At 43.9% G+C, this 20,537-nt stretch overlaps 1 protein-coding gene across 1 annotated transcript; it reads right to left on the minus strand.

Moving 5' to 3' along the window:
- Positions 1 to 1,283: 1,283 nt before the first annotated feature.
- On the minus strand, positions 1,284 to 19,695 carry IL17D (interleukin 17D). The gene is made up of 3 exons (XM_059720566.1): positions 19,600 to 19,695; positions 19,219 to 19,529; positions 1,284 to 2,499 (listed from the first exon to the last, which is right to left on the minus strand). The coding sequence occupies exons 1-3, from the start codon at positions 19,624 to 19,626 to the stop codon at positions 2,184 to 2,186; spliced, it is 654 nt and encodes a 217-aa protein (XP_059576549.1). The 5' UTR covers positions 19,627 to 19,695; the 3' UTR covers positions 1,284 to 2,183.
- Between the last annotated feature and the right edge of the window lie 842 nt (positions 19,696 to 20,537).

Below are 20,537 nucleotides of genomic sequence, written 5' to 3' on the forward strand. Positions count from 1 at the left end.
AGATGAACATGTTACTCACGTGCTAAATGTAATATCTGCCAGGCACATTACTGTATAATACTGCCCATGCTCTTTGTAACTTAGGACAGCATAAAAGTATTGCTGTAACACAGTTAATTCAGCTTACTATAAATTCTTGAATCTATAAAACCTCTTTACCAGGCAGGATCCAAATATTTAACAGCACTTTTGTTCAGAAGGATTTAATCATGTGATACTAATCCAGTAGTTTTAACTATTGTGACCAACAGGGATCCTGGTTTTCTCCGATTAAAAAAAAAAAAAAAAAAAATCCCCAATTTTTTAATTAAAAAAGTAATCCAAAATCCACATTTTTCTGTGATTAAAATGAAACACCACTAATATATAATCTTTGATAGATATATATATCTATATTAGTGGTGTTTCATTTTAATCATGGAAAAATGTGGATTTTGGGTCACCGTTTTTTTTAAAGGACCTGTAAAAAACAGGTATGCAGCAGGATGCCAGGCTTAAGGTCCCAGAGTACCATGAACCCAACTATCAGGCAGCCTCTCCCATCTGGCAGGGCAAGATATGATTGTTGGGATCAGGCATACAATTCCTTTGATCCCAATTGTGCAATTATATTAATACCTGCCAGGGGCCTAAAACAAAAAGGCAATTTAACATGATTTTTCAATCTTGTTAATTTTTACTGTGTGTTCATAGTCTTTCCCATTCCCCACTCCCACCATCCCTATAATCTGTGTGTGCACAGAAAGCAATATTTGTGAAATGCCTGGATTTCTTGGAGATAGTGAAGATTCTAATATGAAGACGCCCACATGGACCGAGTATAATTTGGGGGTTGTCAAAGCAGCAGACGTACTGCTATATACATACATCCGCTGTAGTCATCCTTAGTTGCTTTGTAATGAAATTCCAGTCGTGATCCTGCATGTTCTATGCTATTTGCTATCAACCTAGCCCTGCTGGAAGATTGTGGTAGAACATTTGTCTACGCATCAGAATACGCTGGACTGACTCAGCCTTGAATCACTTCCTGTCATATCTAGCTTTAACAGGAGAAATGCTCTTTCAGATAATAAGACTGTTACCAATGTGCATGTGCACACCTTTGGCGTTCTACTGGTTAGAACAGCTGATCTCTGCAAAAATAAAAAATCTTATTGCCCTCTGGTGGCTGCAGCTTGCAGGTAATAGAAGACCAAATGCTATGACCCAAACAAGAAGTCTCACTTTTTTTACGGTTTAAAGTACAGAGAAATGATAGTAGCAAAAATTGTACAACTGCCTGATTTATATTAGTTACTCAGTTTGTTTAATTTCTCTTGGTGGATTTACATTATATAAAATGAAAAGGTTTTGTCTTTGCAGCTTTACAGAACATAGATGTCATGATTAACATTAAGAAATTGACTGGGAAGGCAGTATAGCAGAGAAGTCCTGCATCCTGGAATCAGCCTTTTTTTTTGCATCCTCTCTACTGGAAAGATGACAGTCAATGTTACTCTTCTGTAACATTCTAGACAAGGTTTCTATCAGCAATTTTGCATACTTAGCAGTTTGAAAACTTTAGAAATAAGAGTCTCACCTATAGAGAATTGTATGAATGACTGCAGCAGTTCAACAGTTGAAAAATACTAAATGGAAACAGTTTTCCCTGTTGTAACATGCAAGTAGTATAGGTTGTAGCTGCCAAGAACATTTGGAGTTAAGATACATAGCTTAGGTCTGTTTAAAAGAGGGGCAGTATGATTTTTGTTTTCCTTTCTAGTGTTGCTATGGGAATATCAGTTACGTGACTAGCACAGAATTACCAAACAGTAGAAAATGGAAGACTTTGTTTACAGTCTCTGAAATCAGTAGCCTCCTCTGAAAGTAGCTACTATGCTGTTATATCCCCTTATAACATTTTATCTGAAATAAGCAAGGGTAGAATAAAATTGTATTTGGTGCTAAAACAATGGAAGAAGCTGAAATTTGAAACAAATATTTGGTTTCATATTAAAAAGATCTTCAATTTGTGCATCGTCTGACATGTCGTCTTAGTAATATTTTGAGACAAAGCTCTCCCCCTAATAACTGCACCAGTCATAGTTAGTTAGAGATCTTTTTTGCCTATTGCTCTAAAATTTCCTGAGCCAACGAAAGAGCAACACGAGGCCAATACTGCATTTAGGATCCCTTGAACACTCTCATTCTGACACTGGCTTCTTCTGGTTTACTAACAATTTCATTTCTTGTTTATCTATACTGGAATTTACACCATCTTCCTCTTTTTCCTGTTCAGGTACACAAGTGCATCCTACAGGGATAGTGATGTAATCTTCCGTGTACACATAGCGACCCCCAGCACAGGATGAAGTACGGCGTAGGATGACTGTTGGCATGTACACTGGGGTGCTGCGGAAGTGAAAATTCTCTTCGCCGTAAATCCCCATGAGACAGCCCTTGCACAGGCAGTATGCTTCAGGAATGTACTTGGGGTACCTGGTGGGATCATAGGAAATTCTGCATGGAAGTAAATAAATAAAGAGCCATTAATGCTTTTTTAACCATCTGGAAAGCATTATAATAACTGTTGACAGTCAAATTGTATTATAAAACATTTTTGGTTTTTTGCCAGGAAAAAAAGCTGTAGCTGTTGCTGTCATGCTGCTTATTTGTATGTGAAAAAAGTGTTGGACAGTTTACTCAACTACTTGGGAACTGAAGCACTGAGATATTAACTGCTCTAATGTATCAAACTGGGACAGAAATATTCAGACAAAACTGTTTTGAATCATGGATTGGGCAGAAAAGTTAAGTATTAAACTAAGAGATTTTAACATTTTAAAAACTTTGGCCTTGAGTTTTTTGAGAGGCATAACTTTACACATTCTTGTTAACATTTATTATTGCTGAAGAAACATGCAGCAATATGATTAAAAATATTTTTAATTACATGATATTCCCTGCAATATTTTTGTATCTTTTCCCTATTAGCTGAGGTTTAAGGGCTCTATTGCCTTTTTGCTTGGACCTCTACACTTCTTGTGTAGTTTACCATTAACCATCCTCTCTCTATCCTCCTCAGGTTCTCCCTTCTTGTTCTCTTCATTATTTTTTCTCTTATTTAATCTTCAGATGCTCCCTTAGAAGTGAGCAACAAAGCCAATTTTTGTGCTCTCCTGCTGCTTTATGAGGTGGTAGCACTGTTTGTGGAGGCTGTGACTAATGAGGTTATCAGAGATTGCAAACCAAACTGCAGCTTGCCTTCACACCAACTAAACCCTGAGTTTCAGTATGCTTCCTTCCTCAGTTATTGGAAGCAAAGGTTCCTTGGCGGTATCTTTTTATTGAACCAACTGTATAGTTTGGAGATATGTCAGATAAGCTTTTAGGCTTAAGCTTGTCTAACATCTTTTCCAGTGCTTTAAAACTTGTCTAACATCTCTCCTAACTATGCAGTTGGTCCAATAAAAGATATCACCAAAAGAACTCTTGCTTCTTATTTCCTGGCCCATCATGGCCACAACATAATTCCAACCACCACTGCAACTGTTGGAATTATCTGTAGTTTAAGTTGAGTCCCCAGGCAGTAATTCTCACCATTCAGATCTTCTTGCTCTCTTGCTTTGGTCCTTCAGCAAAGATAGCAAACAAAAATGTGAGTCACTGAGGTTACCCTTGAATTGGAACACTGAACACTTGGTCAAAGGTACGATGTATAAACAAATGATGTCTGTCATCATTCTAATATCCATGATTATGGACTTGATCTCCTTTTTCTGTCTAGTTACGTTATGAGTGATTTTTGTGTGTTCAAACTTAGTGAGTTACTGCAGCAGTGTACTACTTCTGTCACTTAAAGTTTTTGAGGAAATAACTACTAATCAAAGATAGATGGCAAATGGTGAATAAAAGTCAACTACCCTCCCCTTCTTCCTCAAGAGCAACTTTTGCTGTAACACCTACAGAAGAACAGCCACACAGTAGGTTGAGTTGTATAACTGAGGTCAGATTGACTATTTAAACTGTGTGTAAACAACATATAACAGCTCAAAACTTGTTTGAAGTCATTCATCTGACTGCTGCATGTCTTCTGGCAGGAAGATCTTGGCTGTGTGAATTTGTGTCAATTCAGTTTATATCATCAAGGAGTTTATCCATCCCTTGTCTAAAGGAAAGCACTTCTTCACACTGCATCATTAGTCTGTAGAACTTGTTACTACAAGATGTCAATGAAGCAAAGATTTTGGCAAAAAAGAAAGAGGCACGTAGATAACAACATACATAGGAGCATAACATAGATAATAGGGTAATACTAAAATGTAAAACACTCCCTAATCTAGGGATTAGGAAGAAACCTGCCTGGAGGGAGAACAGATTTATTTCTGCTTGCTAAGTTTTCCTTTGAAGCATCTAGCGCTGGCTGCTGCTGGGCTTGTCCACAGGCAGAGTATATATGCACCTTTACAGACTAATGAAATAATATGTGTATATATATACCTATATACATATATGGTGCATGTACTCATGCAATTAATGTGAAGCAATAAACTCAGGAGCAGTTTGAGCCAGAGTAAACTACTAGGCACAGCGTCTACAAGTGCACCTAAGCAGCAATTTGAGCTGGGGTGGAGCAGTTTATGCCAGGATCACTCATCCCTGGAGGTGACAGCAGCAGGTGGCAGGCTGGCTGGGGCACAAGTGTGCTGAAAGTATGGACAGGGATGTAGGTTGTAGCTGTGTTGGTCTAAGGACATAGGCAGACAAGGTTCTTTGGGTCAATCTGGTATCTTTTATTAGACCAACTAAATAGTTGGAGAACAATTTTTAAGCAAGCTTTCTTGTATGCATACCAGCACAGCCTCTGGCTTTTTTACTTTTCATTCCATCCAGGAAGAGCACACACCAACTGCTGTAACTTCCTTAGCCTGACGAAGAGTTTTTGAACCCGAAAGCTTGCTTAAAAATTGTTCTCCAACTATTCAGTTGGTCTAATAAAAGATATCAGATTCACCCAAAGAACCTTGTCTGAAAGTGTGGAGACATGTGGCTAGGCAGCAGGCAAGAATCTGGCCCCTGGCTGGCTGGGCTGACCAAGCACAATTCATGCCTGCAGTCAGCTTCTGAATGTGCATTTAATTGCAGTAAATTACCCGAGCATAAGATAGTACTCTCTGACCATACTATCTTACTACAGTGTAAATTAGTTTACTTTGGCTTAATACCGTCACATGTGTAGACAGTAACGCTTTACTCTGCTGCTAATTAGTCTACTCCGCAGTAAAGTGCATATCTAGACATGGCCATAGAGCACAAGCTTTTGTGAATCAAAGTTCACTTCATCAGTTGCTGCGAAAAAACAACATAAAGCACAGTATAAAGTGGAGTGAGTGATTAGAATACAATGGGTATGTCTACATTTGCCAATTTAAGATGCGTTAAGGTCACGGATTTACATGTGCGCGCCCTTAATGCACCATAAAAATGGCAATTTTAGGCTATTTATGCCTAAATTTGATACCTGCAAAAGCAGGTATCAAATTTAGGTGCAAATAGCTAAAGTGCCTTAACACACATGTAGACACATTAACGCTGTGTACGTCAACTGACTTGGGATTTACTTTAGTCCCAAATCAGTCTGCACATTGTGTTATTGCACCTTAGCGCATGCACATGTAGACGCGTGTCTGAATTGCTTTAATGAGCATTAGGCAAATGCACATCAAGGTTAGATGCGCATAAAAGCACATGCAGACATGCCCAATAGGTGGGAAAGCAGGAGGGAAGAAAGGGAAGCAGCCGGGAGGGGGATTGCTATGAGAGATACACAGGCAAAGAACTCAGGAACAAAGGGGTCACAAAAGATAATCCAGATAATGAGATAAGAATTCATAGTCCCTGTTTAAACCATACTTAACACAGTTCAGTTTGTGGATAATTTCTTGTTCCACAATTTCCCATTCATACCGATTTTAAAAATTTTTGTGTATTGGAACACCAATCCTGAGGTCAGTGATGAAGTCTCCAGGGAGGCTGAAGTATTCTGCCACAGGTTTTTATGTCTTTCTGCAACTGATGTCAGATCAATGTGTATTCATTTTTGCATGTAGATCTCACCCCGTCTGAGGTAGACAGCAGATGGACATTGTAAGCAGGTGATGATGCATATAACGTTGGTAGAGCTGCAAGCAAATTAACTCTGGATGTTACATGCCTTGTTATTTGGTCCACTGATGATGTGGTCTGTATTGATGTGGGGGTACAAAAGGCATTTGAGCTCACTGCAAGGCCTGGTGCCTGGGTGAAGATGGGAGGTAGTCAGTTGCTTGAGAGATGACAGCCGAAGTTGTGATGTCACTGCTAAAGATGGATGCTTAAAGTCAGAGCTCTAGAGGGTATCTGGCATTGCCTCTCCCTAACCCTCTTTAGGCTCCAGAAACATTCTCCCCTAAATGTTAAAGGGAAACCACACATAAGGAGACTGATGTAGAAACTGATCTCCTTCAAAGGAACTCTCAAAAAGAAGGAAATGCAAAAAAGCAAGTAGAGCCTGAGGAATCAGAGATGGCTGCTGGAGATGGAATTAAGTCAGGCAGGACAGAAAAGCAGAAGACTAAAGCAGCTCAAGTTACCACAGGCTAATTAGGTGAGTTGCTAGCAGAATTCAAGTCTCAGTTCCTTTACACAGGCTATAGCTTGCAACCAGGGTTGCCAACTCAAGACAGTTATTTTTACTGACAACCTGCAAAGTTTTTACTGACAACCACATGTTTTTCCTGATACATGCTTTACATAATGTAAATGGAACCCTTCTGCCAGGCCCTGGACAAAGACTAGTTTAGAATTTCGGGATTTAACATCAATTGTAGTAAACAAGTTTGGGTGTCAGTAAGAAGTTTGCAGATTATCATTAAAAATAACATTTCTTGGGTAGGCAACCCAGCAGCAATGGCTTTACACTGTGTTGCCCCCTCCCATGGGTCCCCTATACACCCTGACACCATGGTGCTCCTGACCACACCCCATACCAAGATGCCACCCACCTGCTCCACCCCCCAGCTTTACCCATGTTGGCTCTGCCCTCCCCCCACCAAAGAAGTACTACTGTCTGCCTACCTGAGACCCAGCAGTGTTATAGGCAGGTGATGGGATGCAGCAGCAATAGCAGCAGCACATGGCTGGGGGGAAAAAGGGCCCATGGGCTACAAAGCCCTGAGAAAATGCTTCCTGCAGAGTGCTGCTGTCCTGCTTAGACATCAGGTGGTCCTGCTATGCTTTGCCTATACTTCAACATCCAGTCTTGTTCAAAAACTGTGTCACTCAAGCTCCAAATTACTCAGATTTTTTAAAGGTGGCTTAATTTTTGGACAGGAGTTTTTAGCTCTTTTATTTTAAATTATTTACAGACATTTGGCAACCCTACTTGCAACCCAGGCCACCATTCCCCTTTGGCCACTCCAACAATGCTGAGCAGAGGCTGCATAGAAGAAAAGTAGCCCTCCATAAGGGCTGGAACTGCCAGAGGTGATCAGTGCACATTAGCAAAATGCAGGCTGGATCAAGTAGCTGTGGAATTGGGATATGGCCCGCAGGCTACAGGTTGCTGACCCTTGCTTTATAGAAGTAAAGCTTGATAAAACTGCAACAGAGATGGCAAAAATAGGAGCAGAACTATTGATATTGAGAAAAATATTGATAAGAACTTTCAAGTCAATATAGAACTCCAAAACAAAATTCATCTGATAAAAAAACCATGAGGATATTTAATTACGCATGAAACAAACTGACAAGATAACTGTGCTTCCACTATATTCTTTAAATTAACTGAGTTTCAGGTATATACGCTGGGCTTAAAATGGCTCATGAATTACATTTCCCAGAACATCACAGGCTAAAGGTTCAGGTTCATACCTACTGCCCAGGGATGAAAGCTCTAGTCAAAATTTTCTTTATTCCAAAGCTTTTCTGCTGGAAAACAGAGGAGTGATTCATTTCATCCAAACTCAATGTAGTCCACCATCCCCACAGAAAGGTACGTTATGGCACTAATACACAGTGAGTACATCTACATGAGATGCTTTACTGTGCAACAGACTAATTTGCTGCACAGTGAAGCATCACCATCTACACGTGTGGCAATTAGAGTGCAGTAAATTAATTTACTGCACTCCTGGATAGTCCTGTCAGATACAAGTGGTATCCAGCAGTGCAGTAAATTACTGCACTTAAATGCACATGTAGATGGTGATGTTGGGATTAGTTTACTTTAGCCCAAATTGAGCCGGAGTATATTCAGTCACTATTATTGCACATGTAGATGCACCCAGTTTGGGTTATACCATATCATAATACTGTATTTTCTCACATATAACACATCACTTTTCCTCCAAATTCACTGCCTCCCTTCCCCACCAAATTGGAGTGCATTACGCAGGGAAGGTGATTTTCTACCCAGGATAGAAGTACCTTGCTTTGATTCCTGTTCCATAATGCAAAAGCTGTGGCATTACTATTCAGTGAACATGTCTACATGTGCCCCTATGGCGTTGTAGTTACTGCGCTGCCATTTAGTACTTCCTGTGGGAAGTACTGCACCATCCGTGAGGCGCATGGTTATTTTTAGTTGCTATGTTGCTTTAGTGATGCCCTATACCGAGGGAGCACATCACTGTGGTGACATAGCTGCAACATCATGGTTTTTGCCTGCTGATGCTACATCGCCATAGTGTGTTGCTACAGTGACATAGCGTCACATGTAGACGCACCCAGTCAGATGAGTCACTTGACTTAATGGCACTGTCCTTTACTCCACAGGTGTTAATAAGTGTCTCTCCCTTTTACTTGTCTTGATGGTCTACTAATCAAGCTAACCTTTCTTAAGGCAATCTTGCTATCTGATAACTGTTCCTGGTTACTCTGCTCCTATTTCACAGTCCTGGCCACTCCTCAGCTCTTTTCAAAAACATAGATATCCACCCTTCAGCAGCAGGTAGGATTTCAGCTTTAATTAAGCAAGAGAGGGAGGGTGAGTCAGCTGAAGATTAAGCTCTGTCCCTATTCTTTGTAGCTATGACTCTGGAACAATCTTTTTTTTCTATATTCTGCCTTCAAAAACAAGCTATATATTATCTTCTGGGTCATGTGGTATGAGAGAAAACATGGTGTATTAATGTCTTAAGTAGTGGCTTTTCCCAGAGACCTTTAACAGCTCCTTTATACTTAAACACGACCAAAGTGACAGACCTTTTTACATTTTTCCACACACAGCTGTGAAGTCAGTATTTTAACCACCAAAAGCATGTGTGTTGGCTGGGGGTGGGGAGCACCAGAGTATGGGAAGAACAAGCCTCCTCTTCACAGATGCAAATGCAGCCTCCCCAGCCATACTGTGGGACCTATACCAGTGGAACCAGTGGAATTTGATGATTACAGTGAAATCTATTTTTGATATAAAATTCCACTGCAATTCATATTTTGAAACCGTGGCCACTGGCCCACAGTAGACAGTGCCAATTTGATCTTGCTAGAATGAAATGATCTACCATGAAACATTTCTCTATTAAGAACACTTTTTCCAGTTCTTGACAAAGACTGAAACTTGTTAAATGTTTCCTACCTCCTAAGCCAATTTGCCCCCACAAGGGCAAAGGATGCAAACACAGTGGCTGCATCCAGATGTTTAGGCATTTGTGGTTTGTGGCAGTGCAAACCTCTTTGAGGCTGCATGCGCATGCCCCTGCATGTGGAGATGAGCCCGGTGTACTTCAGCTACTTGTTAGACAGCTAAAGAGCTGTTATACCCTAAATAAGCAGTGATATTTCTCTGGTTTACCCATCACTGGCTGTGATATAATTGTGGGCATACACACAATTTCTTACCATGACTCAGCTGCTCTCTGATAATTATGTGTCTATTCCAAAATGAAGTGAAAGCTAAGCCAGGGTAAATTAGCATTGTTTTATTCAGGGACAAGCTGTCTCCATTTAGTGCTTTTCTGTAGGGTAAGAGCTGGCACAAGACAAGAACTGGGGAGCAGCTGAAGCACTGTAAATTGTAATTGACTGTGTGGCCACTGTTAATAGGGAGTGGGACTTACCCTGCATCAGCCTCTGCATGACAATTGCCAGCGCAGGAATCTTTACCCAGAAATAAACTGGGTACCTCCTTGAAGTTTGTTGCAAGAAGATTCTACCTTCATTTCCCACATATCTCTGTCACTTGGTTTAGGTTGTTGCTGGACAATGCAAATACTGCTTGATTGGCTAACAGATGCTTCAGGCCTCATTCAAAGATAGGAGGTTTAAGTAACTTTTGTAAGTGTTTTGTATTGCCTTGAAATCTTGACTGATGCACCTTAACTTCCCCTACCAGAATCCTTGAGGCAAAGGGTTATACATGCAAACTAATGGATGAAAAGTTAGTTTTTAGGAAAGGCAAACTGAGACTCAAAATGGACTTACATCTTAAGTGTCGAGTAGCTCACACAGCTCTAGAAAATAAAATAAGTAGAAGAAATAAGAGGTGATTCTATGCCAAATACTGGATCCAAACAATAGATCTGGTTTGGACCCAGACCAGAATTGCCTGGCTAGTTGCTGTCAGTAAAGTGGGTTGAAACCAGATGTTTGGGCCCAGGTTCAGGTTTCTGCAGTTTTAATTTATATCTCATTAGGAAAGTCCTTAATCTAAAACCTCACTCTCTTTTTTTCTATACCTTCCTTCTTTTCTGAATTTGTCTGAGATTTCTGATAGAGCCCCAGTGCTGCTGTCACTCAGTGTCTCTGGCTTAACATCTTCCTTTCATACCTTTGCATGCCCACTCCTTCTGTTTTCATCTACAGAACATGGAGGTTCAGTTTATGTATAAAATGGGTCACATCCTCAGCTGCTGTAAAGAAATAGCTCCATTGTAACAGTACTGTTTGTTTCTCTAGAAAAAAGATTAAAATATTTGATTTGCTTAGAGAAAGTATCACTGCTGAACAGGCCAGGGGCATGTTCCAAATTCTCTTGGATCTTTCATGTACATGGCTAAGGATGTGACTGTAACTTGTCATGTTGCTGGTATTTAAAGCTAATTAGCCTTTTAGCAAACAGAGAATGGATACATCCACAGGGATGCAAGCCAGGCACAGATGATGGATTTTGGATCTGAGTAGATTCAAATTTCATATTGGAGTGGCTAGTGAGGGAGACTAGTTTTGGCTTGCTGTTCCTTAAGACTCTATTATGCGTTTTAAGAAATTCTGATGAAAGTCAAACTTCCTGCCATTTGCCTACTTAGCAGAGGCATAACTGGTAAAGTCTGTGCCCTGGGCAACATGGGGGTCACATTCTAGTAGCACTGGTCTTATCAGCCTTATGCCCACCCCCACCAACCACCATAGGAGCGGCTGTTGCTGTGGGGGCAACTGTCAGTCCAGCCAGCAGCCAGGAGATTAATGTAGCAGCCAACAGATGTAAGGAACCGTGATTTCTTGTACGTGGCATCTCTAACAATACCTATCCTTTACTATAGCACTTCAGTTTCCAAGTACTTGATATGCATGAGTCTTGGGATGAGAAGATGCAATTTTAAGAACTGCAAAGTCAGTCTCAAAATGCCTAGTACTTATTTGGCCTGATAAATATATGAAACAAATATAAATTAATGTAAAGAACCCTCCAGTATTAGGAACATATACCTATCTATAACAAACATAGAAGTATTGAAATCGCAGTCAATCTTTTAAATGGTTCAGTCAGTTCAATAAGGGCTGGTACTCTGCAGCCTGGTACTCGCTAAAATCTGTATGTTTCTAGCATAGATGCACTATAATAAAGGACTAATGGTATATATCAGCTTTGTGTCCCTTGTGGCCTCCACCAGGTCAAATGTTTGGGTTATTATACTCTATCATGTGAGAATGCCAGACACACTGAAATGTCCTGGACACAGAGCCCGCACAGTCATGACAAGATTATTATTGGGTAGAACTTTTTTCTGAAAGCATGGCAGTTTTTTCAACTATAACTAGTTCTACCAAAGGTAGGTGGTTCCCCTTTAATTAGTATTTTATATTAATGAGCACTAAACCCAGTATTTTAACAGAGAGAAAAAACATTTGTTACAAAAGCATTGCCACTTGGGAAACAGACAAACGCTGGTTCCCATGATCAAATAAGCACATACACTGTGGCCGTGCCTACAGGAGACACTACTGTGCAGTGGTTACTGCACATTTATTACGTATATAAACAAGTACTAAACAAATGCGCAATAACCCGAGTTACTGCGCAGTAGTGCTGGCAAATGCCTTTTTTGTGACACAACTGTGCAGGAGCCTAATACTACTGCGCAGTAGAATCGTGTCATGGTTTCGGCATGCTGCTGCACAGTAGTCTCAAGTTACTGCGCAGCAGCATCTCACGTAGACGTGCCCACCATGTAGTAGAGGACCATAGAGAGCAAAGGAAATGTATACTCCACTCCTTATAAATAAAGGGGAAGTAGAAGCCAGGGGATCAAATCACAACTTTGGCTATCGCTAGCAAAATTCTGCCTGACTGCTCCCAAGAGTACTTTGTTTTATTGAATGCTGCTCAGCCGGGACTTTGTAGGGGAAGTAACATAACTAGGGTGGGGTGACTGGGACAGCAGTTCTAGGTGCCAACTTAGGGGAGGAGCAGAAAAATAAGAGTTGCTGGGACCACCACGTAATGCCAGCAGCAGCTGGAAGTTGTTGCTGCCACCCTGTATCCTGCTGCCCAGGCATCCTGCTGCCTTGTTTTGCCTCTGCATAGGGGAGTAGGAGCTTAGAAAAGAACCCAACAAAGACTGTTCAGGCAATTTTGAAAATTATTGTTAGTCCTACTGCATACTTCAATATGTAATCTCCCATGGAGATTCTTAGCTCTACTTATATTGTGTTAAGGAGAATTTCGCTATTTCTTTAACAGTGACAATGTGTTGGAGCTGTTGAAAACCTCTGCCTCAAAGACTCTAAAGCTTCAAACCTGCATCAGAATCCTTGTGCCCCGATGTATAGATGGCAGAAACAAATAGATGTGGGTTTAGGTGATAAGAGATACAGTAAGTAGACTGGGAGATGTGGAGGTAGGAAAGGCTTAGAAGTTAGGTTTGGCATATACATACCTATTTCTCAGGAGACTTATGGAGAAGTGTGTTTTCCAGAGGGTTTATTTGAAAGCATTCCTGGAAATTATTTATAAATTATTACTATGCTATTTATATACCAGCAGCCTTCTTACATGACTGGTAAACATGGGGCAGAAGTTTTGCCATTGACTTCAACAGGGCTAGTATTTCAACCTTTGTGCCTCAATTTGAGATTAGATCCTGGATAATTCTGAGCCCAGTCTTGCATGCTGCTGATCTGGGGCATCACTTCAATTTAGTGACTAGTTCAGTTTCTTTATAGCTCCGCAAGATGAAGAGTGATGTGAACAATTAATCTCTATGCTTCAGGTTACATACTGACTTTTACTGTCTCTATTGGGCAGCTATAGTATTTTTTTTTCCTCAGCCTTTCCCTGAAATATCAGGGGTTAACTGCCACCAGCAGAGGGACCTTAGAGCGGATGGGCAAAAGGTCAGATCCATATGGTAACTTCTGTGTTTCTAAGGTGTAGCAAACCAAATTCCACTGAAGTTTACCTTTTTTTAGCATTTCTTATTTAAGGAATAAATAGGAAAGGAATATTAAGTGGAGAACAAAGTTGAAAGAGAAGCAGCTTATGGACTGGGTGTGCATCTTGCAACCTAAATTTATTTCCTTTAAAAGAAACAGAATGACAAAGATGAATGTATGAGATGCCGCATGGTGAGTGTCATGAGTTAGGAATTCAGGGAGGCGCTGACACACAAAAATCCAGTTGGCCTAGACTGGAGCTCTGTCATGTGAAATGAAGGATTAAAAAGGAGCATTGAGTTGTGGCAGGTACCTAGGAAGCAGAGTTAGGAGTGATTTAACCTGTTTGTTATTAACAATCTGGAATAGGGAAAATAAACAGGAGGTAAATGAAATCTGCAGATGAGGTCACATTGGGAACTGCTGCAAGGTCAGTTAAGATAGGGAAATACTATGAAAGATCCCAGACAAACTAAAAGGAAAGTGGGAAAAATAGACCATGGAAATAAAGCTGAGGCACTATGGCAAAGGTAAGCAGGAATGTAGCAGTTTCATGGCAGAGAGAGAAGTAGAGGGCAAAAAGGCTCAGAGAGACTTGTAGCACAACTTGAGGTGGATGAGCAGGGTACCAGCCCTGGGCACCAATTTAGCAGGGATGTTAGCATCATCTTCCGCACCCCCACAGACTGCACCAGGGCAGAAGCAAACCCACATTACTGCTCTTGCAGCAGCAGCTGGAGTTTTCTAATCACCTTTTCTGTAAAAAAAAAAGGCCATAATCCTGTGATCGGTTCTGTGTAGACAAGCCCCTGTACCTGTATAGAGTTCCAGGGGAATCACAGAAATCTGCCTGGAGACTTACTAGTACAGAGCTAGGGTCATATTTTGTTATTCTTGGACAACGGAGAACAAAATTCCAATAGAATAAATATTGGATGGAATTAATGGCTGAGACTTATTCAGGCTACTAGAATGTGCTAATTTCTCCAATTCAGCATATTTGCGGTTTCTGTATATGCTTTTAGGTCTCTTGAAAAGTCCTACCTTTTCTTGTAAACATTTAATATTTCTAAATATATTAAACTGTGTATAAAAGCCTTATTGAGTGAAGGGCTGTTTTCTCTGAGTAGGATTATTTCTTAAACTCAACACAGGAAGAAAACATGTCACAAAGTAAATATTTGTTGGAGGTCATTAATGAGGTGATATTTTTTTCTTGGAGCAGGCTGAACATTCAGTGACTCTGGGTATTTCCACACTCCAGCTAGCACTGTAGCATAGAAGAATTTAAGTTAGCTCACATACTGGAAGCAGTTTGTACTATGGTGACAAGGAGCTCCAAACAGCCTCATTTACCCTATCAAGAAGGGTCATCCAGTCAGGGCCTTACAAAAAGAGTGTCTATGACATGCAACAAAAAACTCAAGATCCTTTAGATTTGAATAGCTTTTAACTCTCAGTTGTTTCAAATACCTTCTTGGAAGTCTGAAAATAAAAGAAAACCTTCCATGGAAGTATGAATCCAGAAGGCAGAGTCAAATTCAAGATTCCAATGCTTTAGAAACATGTCATTTTTGAGTACTTCCTTTTTGTATCATGGCATCATTGGAAAAAAGGGCTGTGCCCTAGGTATAGTGTTCACAGTGATGAAGATACAGCCTCCCAACACCTTCTAATATGCTTCTAAAACCAGCATACATTGCACTCCGATGTACTCTGGAACCTACGACAGTCTACTGGTACAAAACCTGCGGATCTCACTGTTATGCTGTGTCCAAGCAGGTTCTTGCTCTAGAGTATGTCTACTCAGCACCATGCAGTACAGTGCAGAAATACTCTGAGCTGACTGTGAATATACTACCTTATATACCAGATCAAAAGGCAGCTTTGTGCAGAAATTCCCAACCTGGCTTTGTGTGCTCTGGAACCAGAAGTAGCTACATAAGTTGTTTTCAGGCCAATGAGCAGAGCTGGGTGAATCTGGGTGCAGTGCTGAGCTAATGTAGCTGTACAGCTTTCAATTCTAGAGTGAGTGCAGACAGCTGGCTTGCGTGTTTCCATACAGTGCTGCCTTTCACCATACAGACAGCTTCTTGGTTGGGAACTGGACTCCATGGCCCAGGAGACTCCTTCCAGTCCTGTGTCCCTATTTTCTTATTAATCAGTATTGTCCCTTTTGTCTCCATATGGGTTCCTGACCTGAAGTAATGCAGTGTGAAGGCATCCTAGATGGAGTCAAGCTGGCATGAAGAGGAACTTGGATTTTTCTCGATCAGTCTCGGGTTCAATGGGCATAAGCCCTTTTCTGTCAGAGTGGGATGGATTGCACCAAAAGGAAAGATGAGGCGGCATTACAATTTGGCCCAAATTTCACCTTAGTTTTCCAGTCCCTGGCAAAGTCTGAAGGGCTCGTAGCTATTTATGAGCTTCAGGTCCGCTACAGAAGTTCAGAGAATCATAGCGAAGTAGGGCTAGAAGGGATCTCAATAGGCTATCTAGTCCAACCCATACCTGAGCCAGGATTATCCCTATTCAAATCACCCTGTACAAATCTATAACGTCTCAGTAAAACTACACATTCAACCCTGACACAACCACAAGATATAAACACCCTAACTTAAGTTGCCACATGTAAAGCAGGGGGACTACAGCACCAATGTCCTGCTTTTTTCCCTCCCTTTCTCACATCCTTATGTAACAAGGTATTTAGCAGAATTTGCAGATTTGTTGGAATCTGACAGGGCTGCACTATGAGTGCTTCTGCTATGGCCTCAATCTCTTGACCTCTGGGTTTACAGCCACTTGCCCAAGTGTCCAAACCACTAGAGCAGGGTGTAAAGGTTCTTAATATATTCTCAAGAAATTTCAGGAAGAGGACTATACCTGCCATTACAGAGGAAAGCTAAAACTCCCATGGTCTCTACCAATCTGACCACAGGGTAAAATTCCTTCCTGGCCCCAAATACAGTGATCAATCTGGCCCTGAGTAGAGGGGCAAGACTCACTAGCCAGGAACCTTTGGCTTTAAGTCCTAGTAGGAGCACTGGCAAACTCCAGTCAAAATCTCCAGCCTTGGCTACAGCCAACACTCAATGCTTCTGGAGAAGATTTAAAAACAAAACAAAAAACTGCAAAACCCTGACATATGAAGCAGCAAAGGGGGTGAGCGCAGGGGCAGAATTCTCTCCCAGCCCCATGCGGCAACCAGCAAAGCCTAGAAGCATGGGAAATGCCCATAGAACACAGGCACATCTTCACTTCCCCATCCAGTGGCTGTCCAACCTCCTCTTGAACACTTTTAGTGATGGAGAGTCCACAACTTCCCTTGGCAGTCTATTTCACTGCCTGCCTCACTGTTCTAAAAGTGAAGACGTTTTTCTGGATATCCAATCTAAACCTACTATGCAGCAACTTCAAGCCATTGGTCTGCTTCCTGCTCTCTGCAGCAAAAGAGAAAAGTGTTTTCCCTCTTCTTTATGGCAGCCCTTCAAGTATTCGAAGACTGTTATCACGTCCCCTCAAGTGCCTTTTCCATAAGCTGAACATGCCTAGCTCCTTCAGCCTCTCCTCATATGACTTGCCTTCCAAGTCCTTTATCATTTTTGTTGCCTGCCTGTAGATCCTCTCTAACTTCTCCATGTCCTTTTTAAAATGCACACAATACTATAGGTAAGATCTAGCCAGTGCTGAGAGGCCCTATCACTTCCCTGTGTTGCTGTGCTGCAACACATCATTTAATGTTTCTATTGATGCATGCCAAAACCACACTGGCCATATCACACTACACACTCATAATCGAGTCTCTGATCTACCTTCTCCATAGTTCTGCCATCCCATCAGGTGTCACCCATTTTATATTTGTATTTTTGATTATTCTTCCCAAGGTGAAGCACCTGGCATTTGTCTGCCCTGGACTTCAATTCATTCTGTTAGCTTTAGCCCAGCTTTCCAATCTGTTGAGATCCTTCTGAATTGTGCTTCTGTCCTTCAACATGTTCACAATTCTTCACAGGTTTATCATCTTCAAACTTGTTCAAGAATCTTTCTATGCCCGCATCTAGGTCATTCATAAACACGTTGAACAGCACTGGGCCCAGGACAGACCCCAGTGGGATTGCACTCGAAACCTCCTGCATTCTGATACGGATCCATTTATAACTGGAAGCTACTCAGCCAGTTGTCTATCCACCTTTTGTCTAGTCCACATTTTTCTAGTTTATGAGAAGGTCATGTGGGACCTTGTCAAAAGCCTTGCTGAAGTCCCAAACACACTATAACCACAGCATTCCCCTCATCCACCCAAGTAGTTGCTTTGTCAAAGTTGTTGAGAGCCCAAAATTCCCCAGAATCACTGACTGAATCACTGTTCAGAGCGTAGCTGTATTGCAAGATATGGTTGTACTAGAGATTTTTTATGTCTACAATAATGTTCCTCTCTGAGGGAATCAGCTGCACTGGAATGGGTCCCACTTGCTAGTCTGCCCTTCAGAGTCTATTTTTTCTGTCAAAGGCACTATGCCTCCTTAAAAGTTTATTTCTAGAGTACCTGGAATTTTCTTTATTCAGAATTAAATTTTAGGTGAGCAAGAAAGTCCATGACTGTCCCAGGAAAGTATCTATTTCCTGCTCTAATTGAAAAAAAATATTTGAAAACTTGGAGCACTTCACAAAACAGGTTAAACTCCCTCCATCCCACTCCCCATCCTTATACCAGAACCCTGCACTGTCATGGATTTTGGCAGCCAGAAGAGGTCTCCTTTCCCCAGGGATAGGAGTTAAACATTGAAGTCTGTGAATTCAGCAATAGGTATCAGGTCCCTTCAGGCAGAAAGAGAGGCATCTGCACGGGACAGCTGCTAAGCGGTGATGGGTTTAGAGAAGGTGCACTTTGCACCAAGCGCTACCTACCAGACGGTGCCGTAAACTTTCCAATTGAACAAAAAAGCTTAATTTCCATCTCCACGTCCTTGTTCCCATTTCACTTCCCTCTGGATCTGGTGTTATATCTTCCACTTGCAGTTGCTTTTTGCTTTCCTCCTTTATTATTTGACAGCTTAATTTAACTCTTTAAGCCCCAGCTTTGGTTGCTAATGTTTCTCGCTCACCTGGCACTTCAGGAGCAGCGCCTGGCTTTCCACCCTCAGCACTGCAGGGTCCAGTCCAGGGTGGCAAAGGGAAGGTAAGGAGGTACCAGAGCAAACAAGGCAGCAGGCAGGGTGGGGGGCGCAGGGGAGGGAGGCCTGTCAGCAGGGTCCTGTGGAGTCTCTGTTGTCATCCAGGGATGCCACATCAAGGTGCTGGAGCGGATGGAGAGGCTCCCCCCTGGCTTGGGCAGGGCCAGCGTGCCTGCCTCCCTCCTTGCTGCTGGGCCTTCCCGGGGGCACGGCACTCAGCAGGAGGCGAGGGGAGAGGAGGAGACTCAGTCCTGCGGTTCAAGGACTTCCGAGCTGGGCTGCGGCGCCAGGGCTCGCCCGCTGTCTCAGCTGTGGTGCTGCGACCCGCTTCCCAGCCGGGTGGGAGAGGAGGCCAGGCCGGGCCGGGCCGGGCCGGGCCGGGCCGGGCAAGGCGGGGCGGGACGTGGCAAGAGGAGGGCGGGGGCTGACTCACCTGTAGGCCCAGGGCGAGGCGCTGCGCAGGTTGACGGGCAGGCGGTGCGGGGGGGCGGCGGCGGCGGCGGCGGGGCAGGTGGCGTTGCGGGCGCTGCGGGCGGCGCGGCGCGGCTCGAGCTGCAGCGTGTGTTGGAAGGCGCCGAGCAGGCCGGCCGCCAGCCGCCCGTACAGCTGCTCCAGCGCCTCCTCGGGCCGCTCCGCGCAGGGCCGGGGCCGCGGCCGCGCCGGGCGCTTGGGCAGGCGGGCGGCCGCGGGGCCCGGGCGCAGCAGCGCGCAGCACAGCAGCGTCGCCAGCACCAGCCGCCGCCCCTGCAAGAGCGGCCGTCAGCGCGGGCAGCCCTGCCCGGCCCGGCCCCCCGCCCCTCGCCCTCACACTCACCCTCACCCCCACCGCGCGGGGCCGCATGGCGGGGCCGAGCCGGGCGCTGCTCCGCTGCTGCACGAGAAGGAGGAGGAGGAGGAGGAGGAGGACTGTCCCCCAGGACCCCCGGGCCAGCACCGCCCGCCCCGCCCCGGCCCGCCCGGCACCTGCGGGCGACGCCCCGGGGAGGAGGGAGCTGAGCCGCCCGGCCCGGCCCTTGGCCAAAAGTGAGAGCTGCGGGAAGGGCTCGGCCGCCCCCGGGGCACGAGGCGGATCCGGCCGCCGCTGCTCTGCTCCCGGCCCCTTTGTGCCCGCCCAGCGGAGGGGCAGCGACAGGAGCCGCGGGTTACACCTGCGGGGCCGGGGGAAGCTGCCCCGTCCCGAAGGGGAGCAGAGCTAGGCTGGGTCCCCGAGCTGCTCAGCCCGCCGCGCCCACGCAGCGCCCCGCGGGCGGCTCTTCTAGGCAAGCGGACGAGCAGAGAGGTTTGTCGTCTATCCTGCTCCTCGCTCCCTCTTGCGTGGGCACCTCCCCGGCACAGAGGAGTGGAGCGGGAAGGGACCTCCAGGGTCATCTAGTCCGACCCAGGTGGGATCACTGCTGTGCAAGCCACCCTGTACCAACCGCAACCTAAACTCTGTGACACTGCTCTCAACCCCCACGCAGCACGGACCTGAGGCCCCAACCCGCCGCACGGGAACCACAGTGGTCAACCTCCTGCGTCCATGCCGTGTTGTCAGGATGCACCCTGGGGAGAGGCCATGCCCCCGGCTACGAAGGAAGACAAAAATCCCTGCAGTGTGTCCCCACCTGCCCCTGGGGGAAGCTCCTTCCTGACCCCAAATACTGTATTTCCTCCCTTAGGGCAGGGGCACACAACATTCGCAACAGTTGAAATGTAACTTAAACCTGAGGCGAACAGTTTTGCAAGCCTGTTAAACGGGTTTAAATCTGCCTG

The sequence above is a fragment of the Alligator mississippiensis genome, chromosome 1 (assembly GCF_030867095.1).
Source record: "Alligator mississippiensis isolate rAllMis1 chromosome 1, rAllMis1, whole genome shotgun sequence".
NCBI lineage: Eukaryota > Metazoa > Chordata > Crocodylia > Alligatoridae > Alligator > Alligator mississippiensis.

Coding starts and splice junctions, on each gene's coding strand:
- IL17D (XM_059720566.1), bottom strand. CDS start 19,626: ATGCGGCCCCGCGCGGTGGGGGTGAGG. Junction 19,530..19,599: donor CCCGCGCGGTGGGGGTGAGG/GTGAGTGTGAGG, acceptor CCGCTCTTGCAG/GGGCGGCGGCTGGTGCTGGC. Junction 2,500..19,218: donor GCCTCGCCCTGGGCCTACAG/GTGAGTCAGCCC, acceptor ACTTCCATGCAG/AATTTCCTATGATCCCACCA.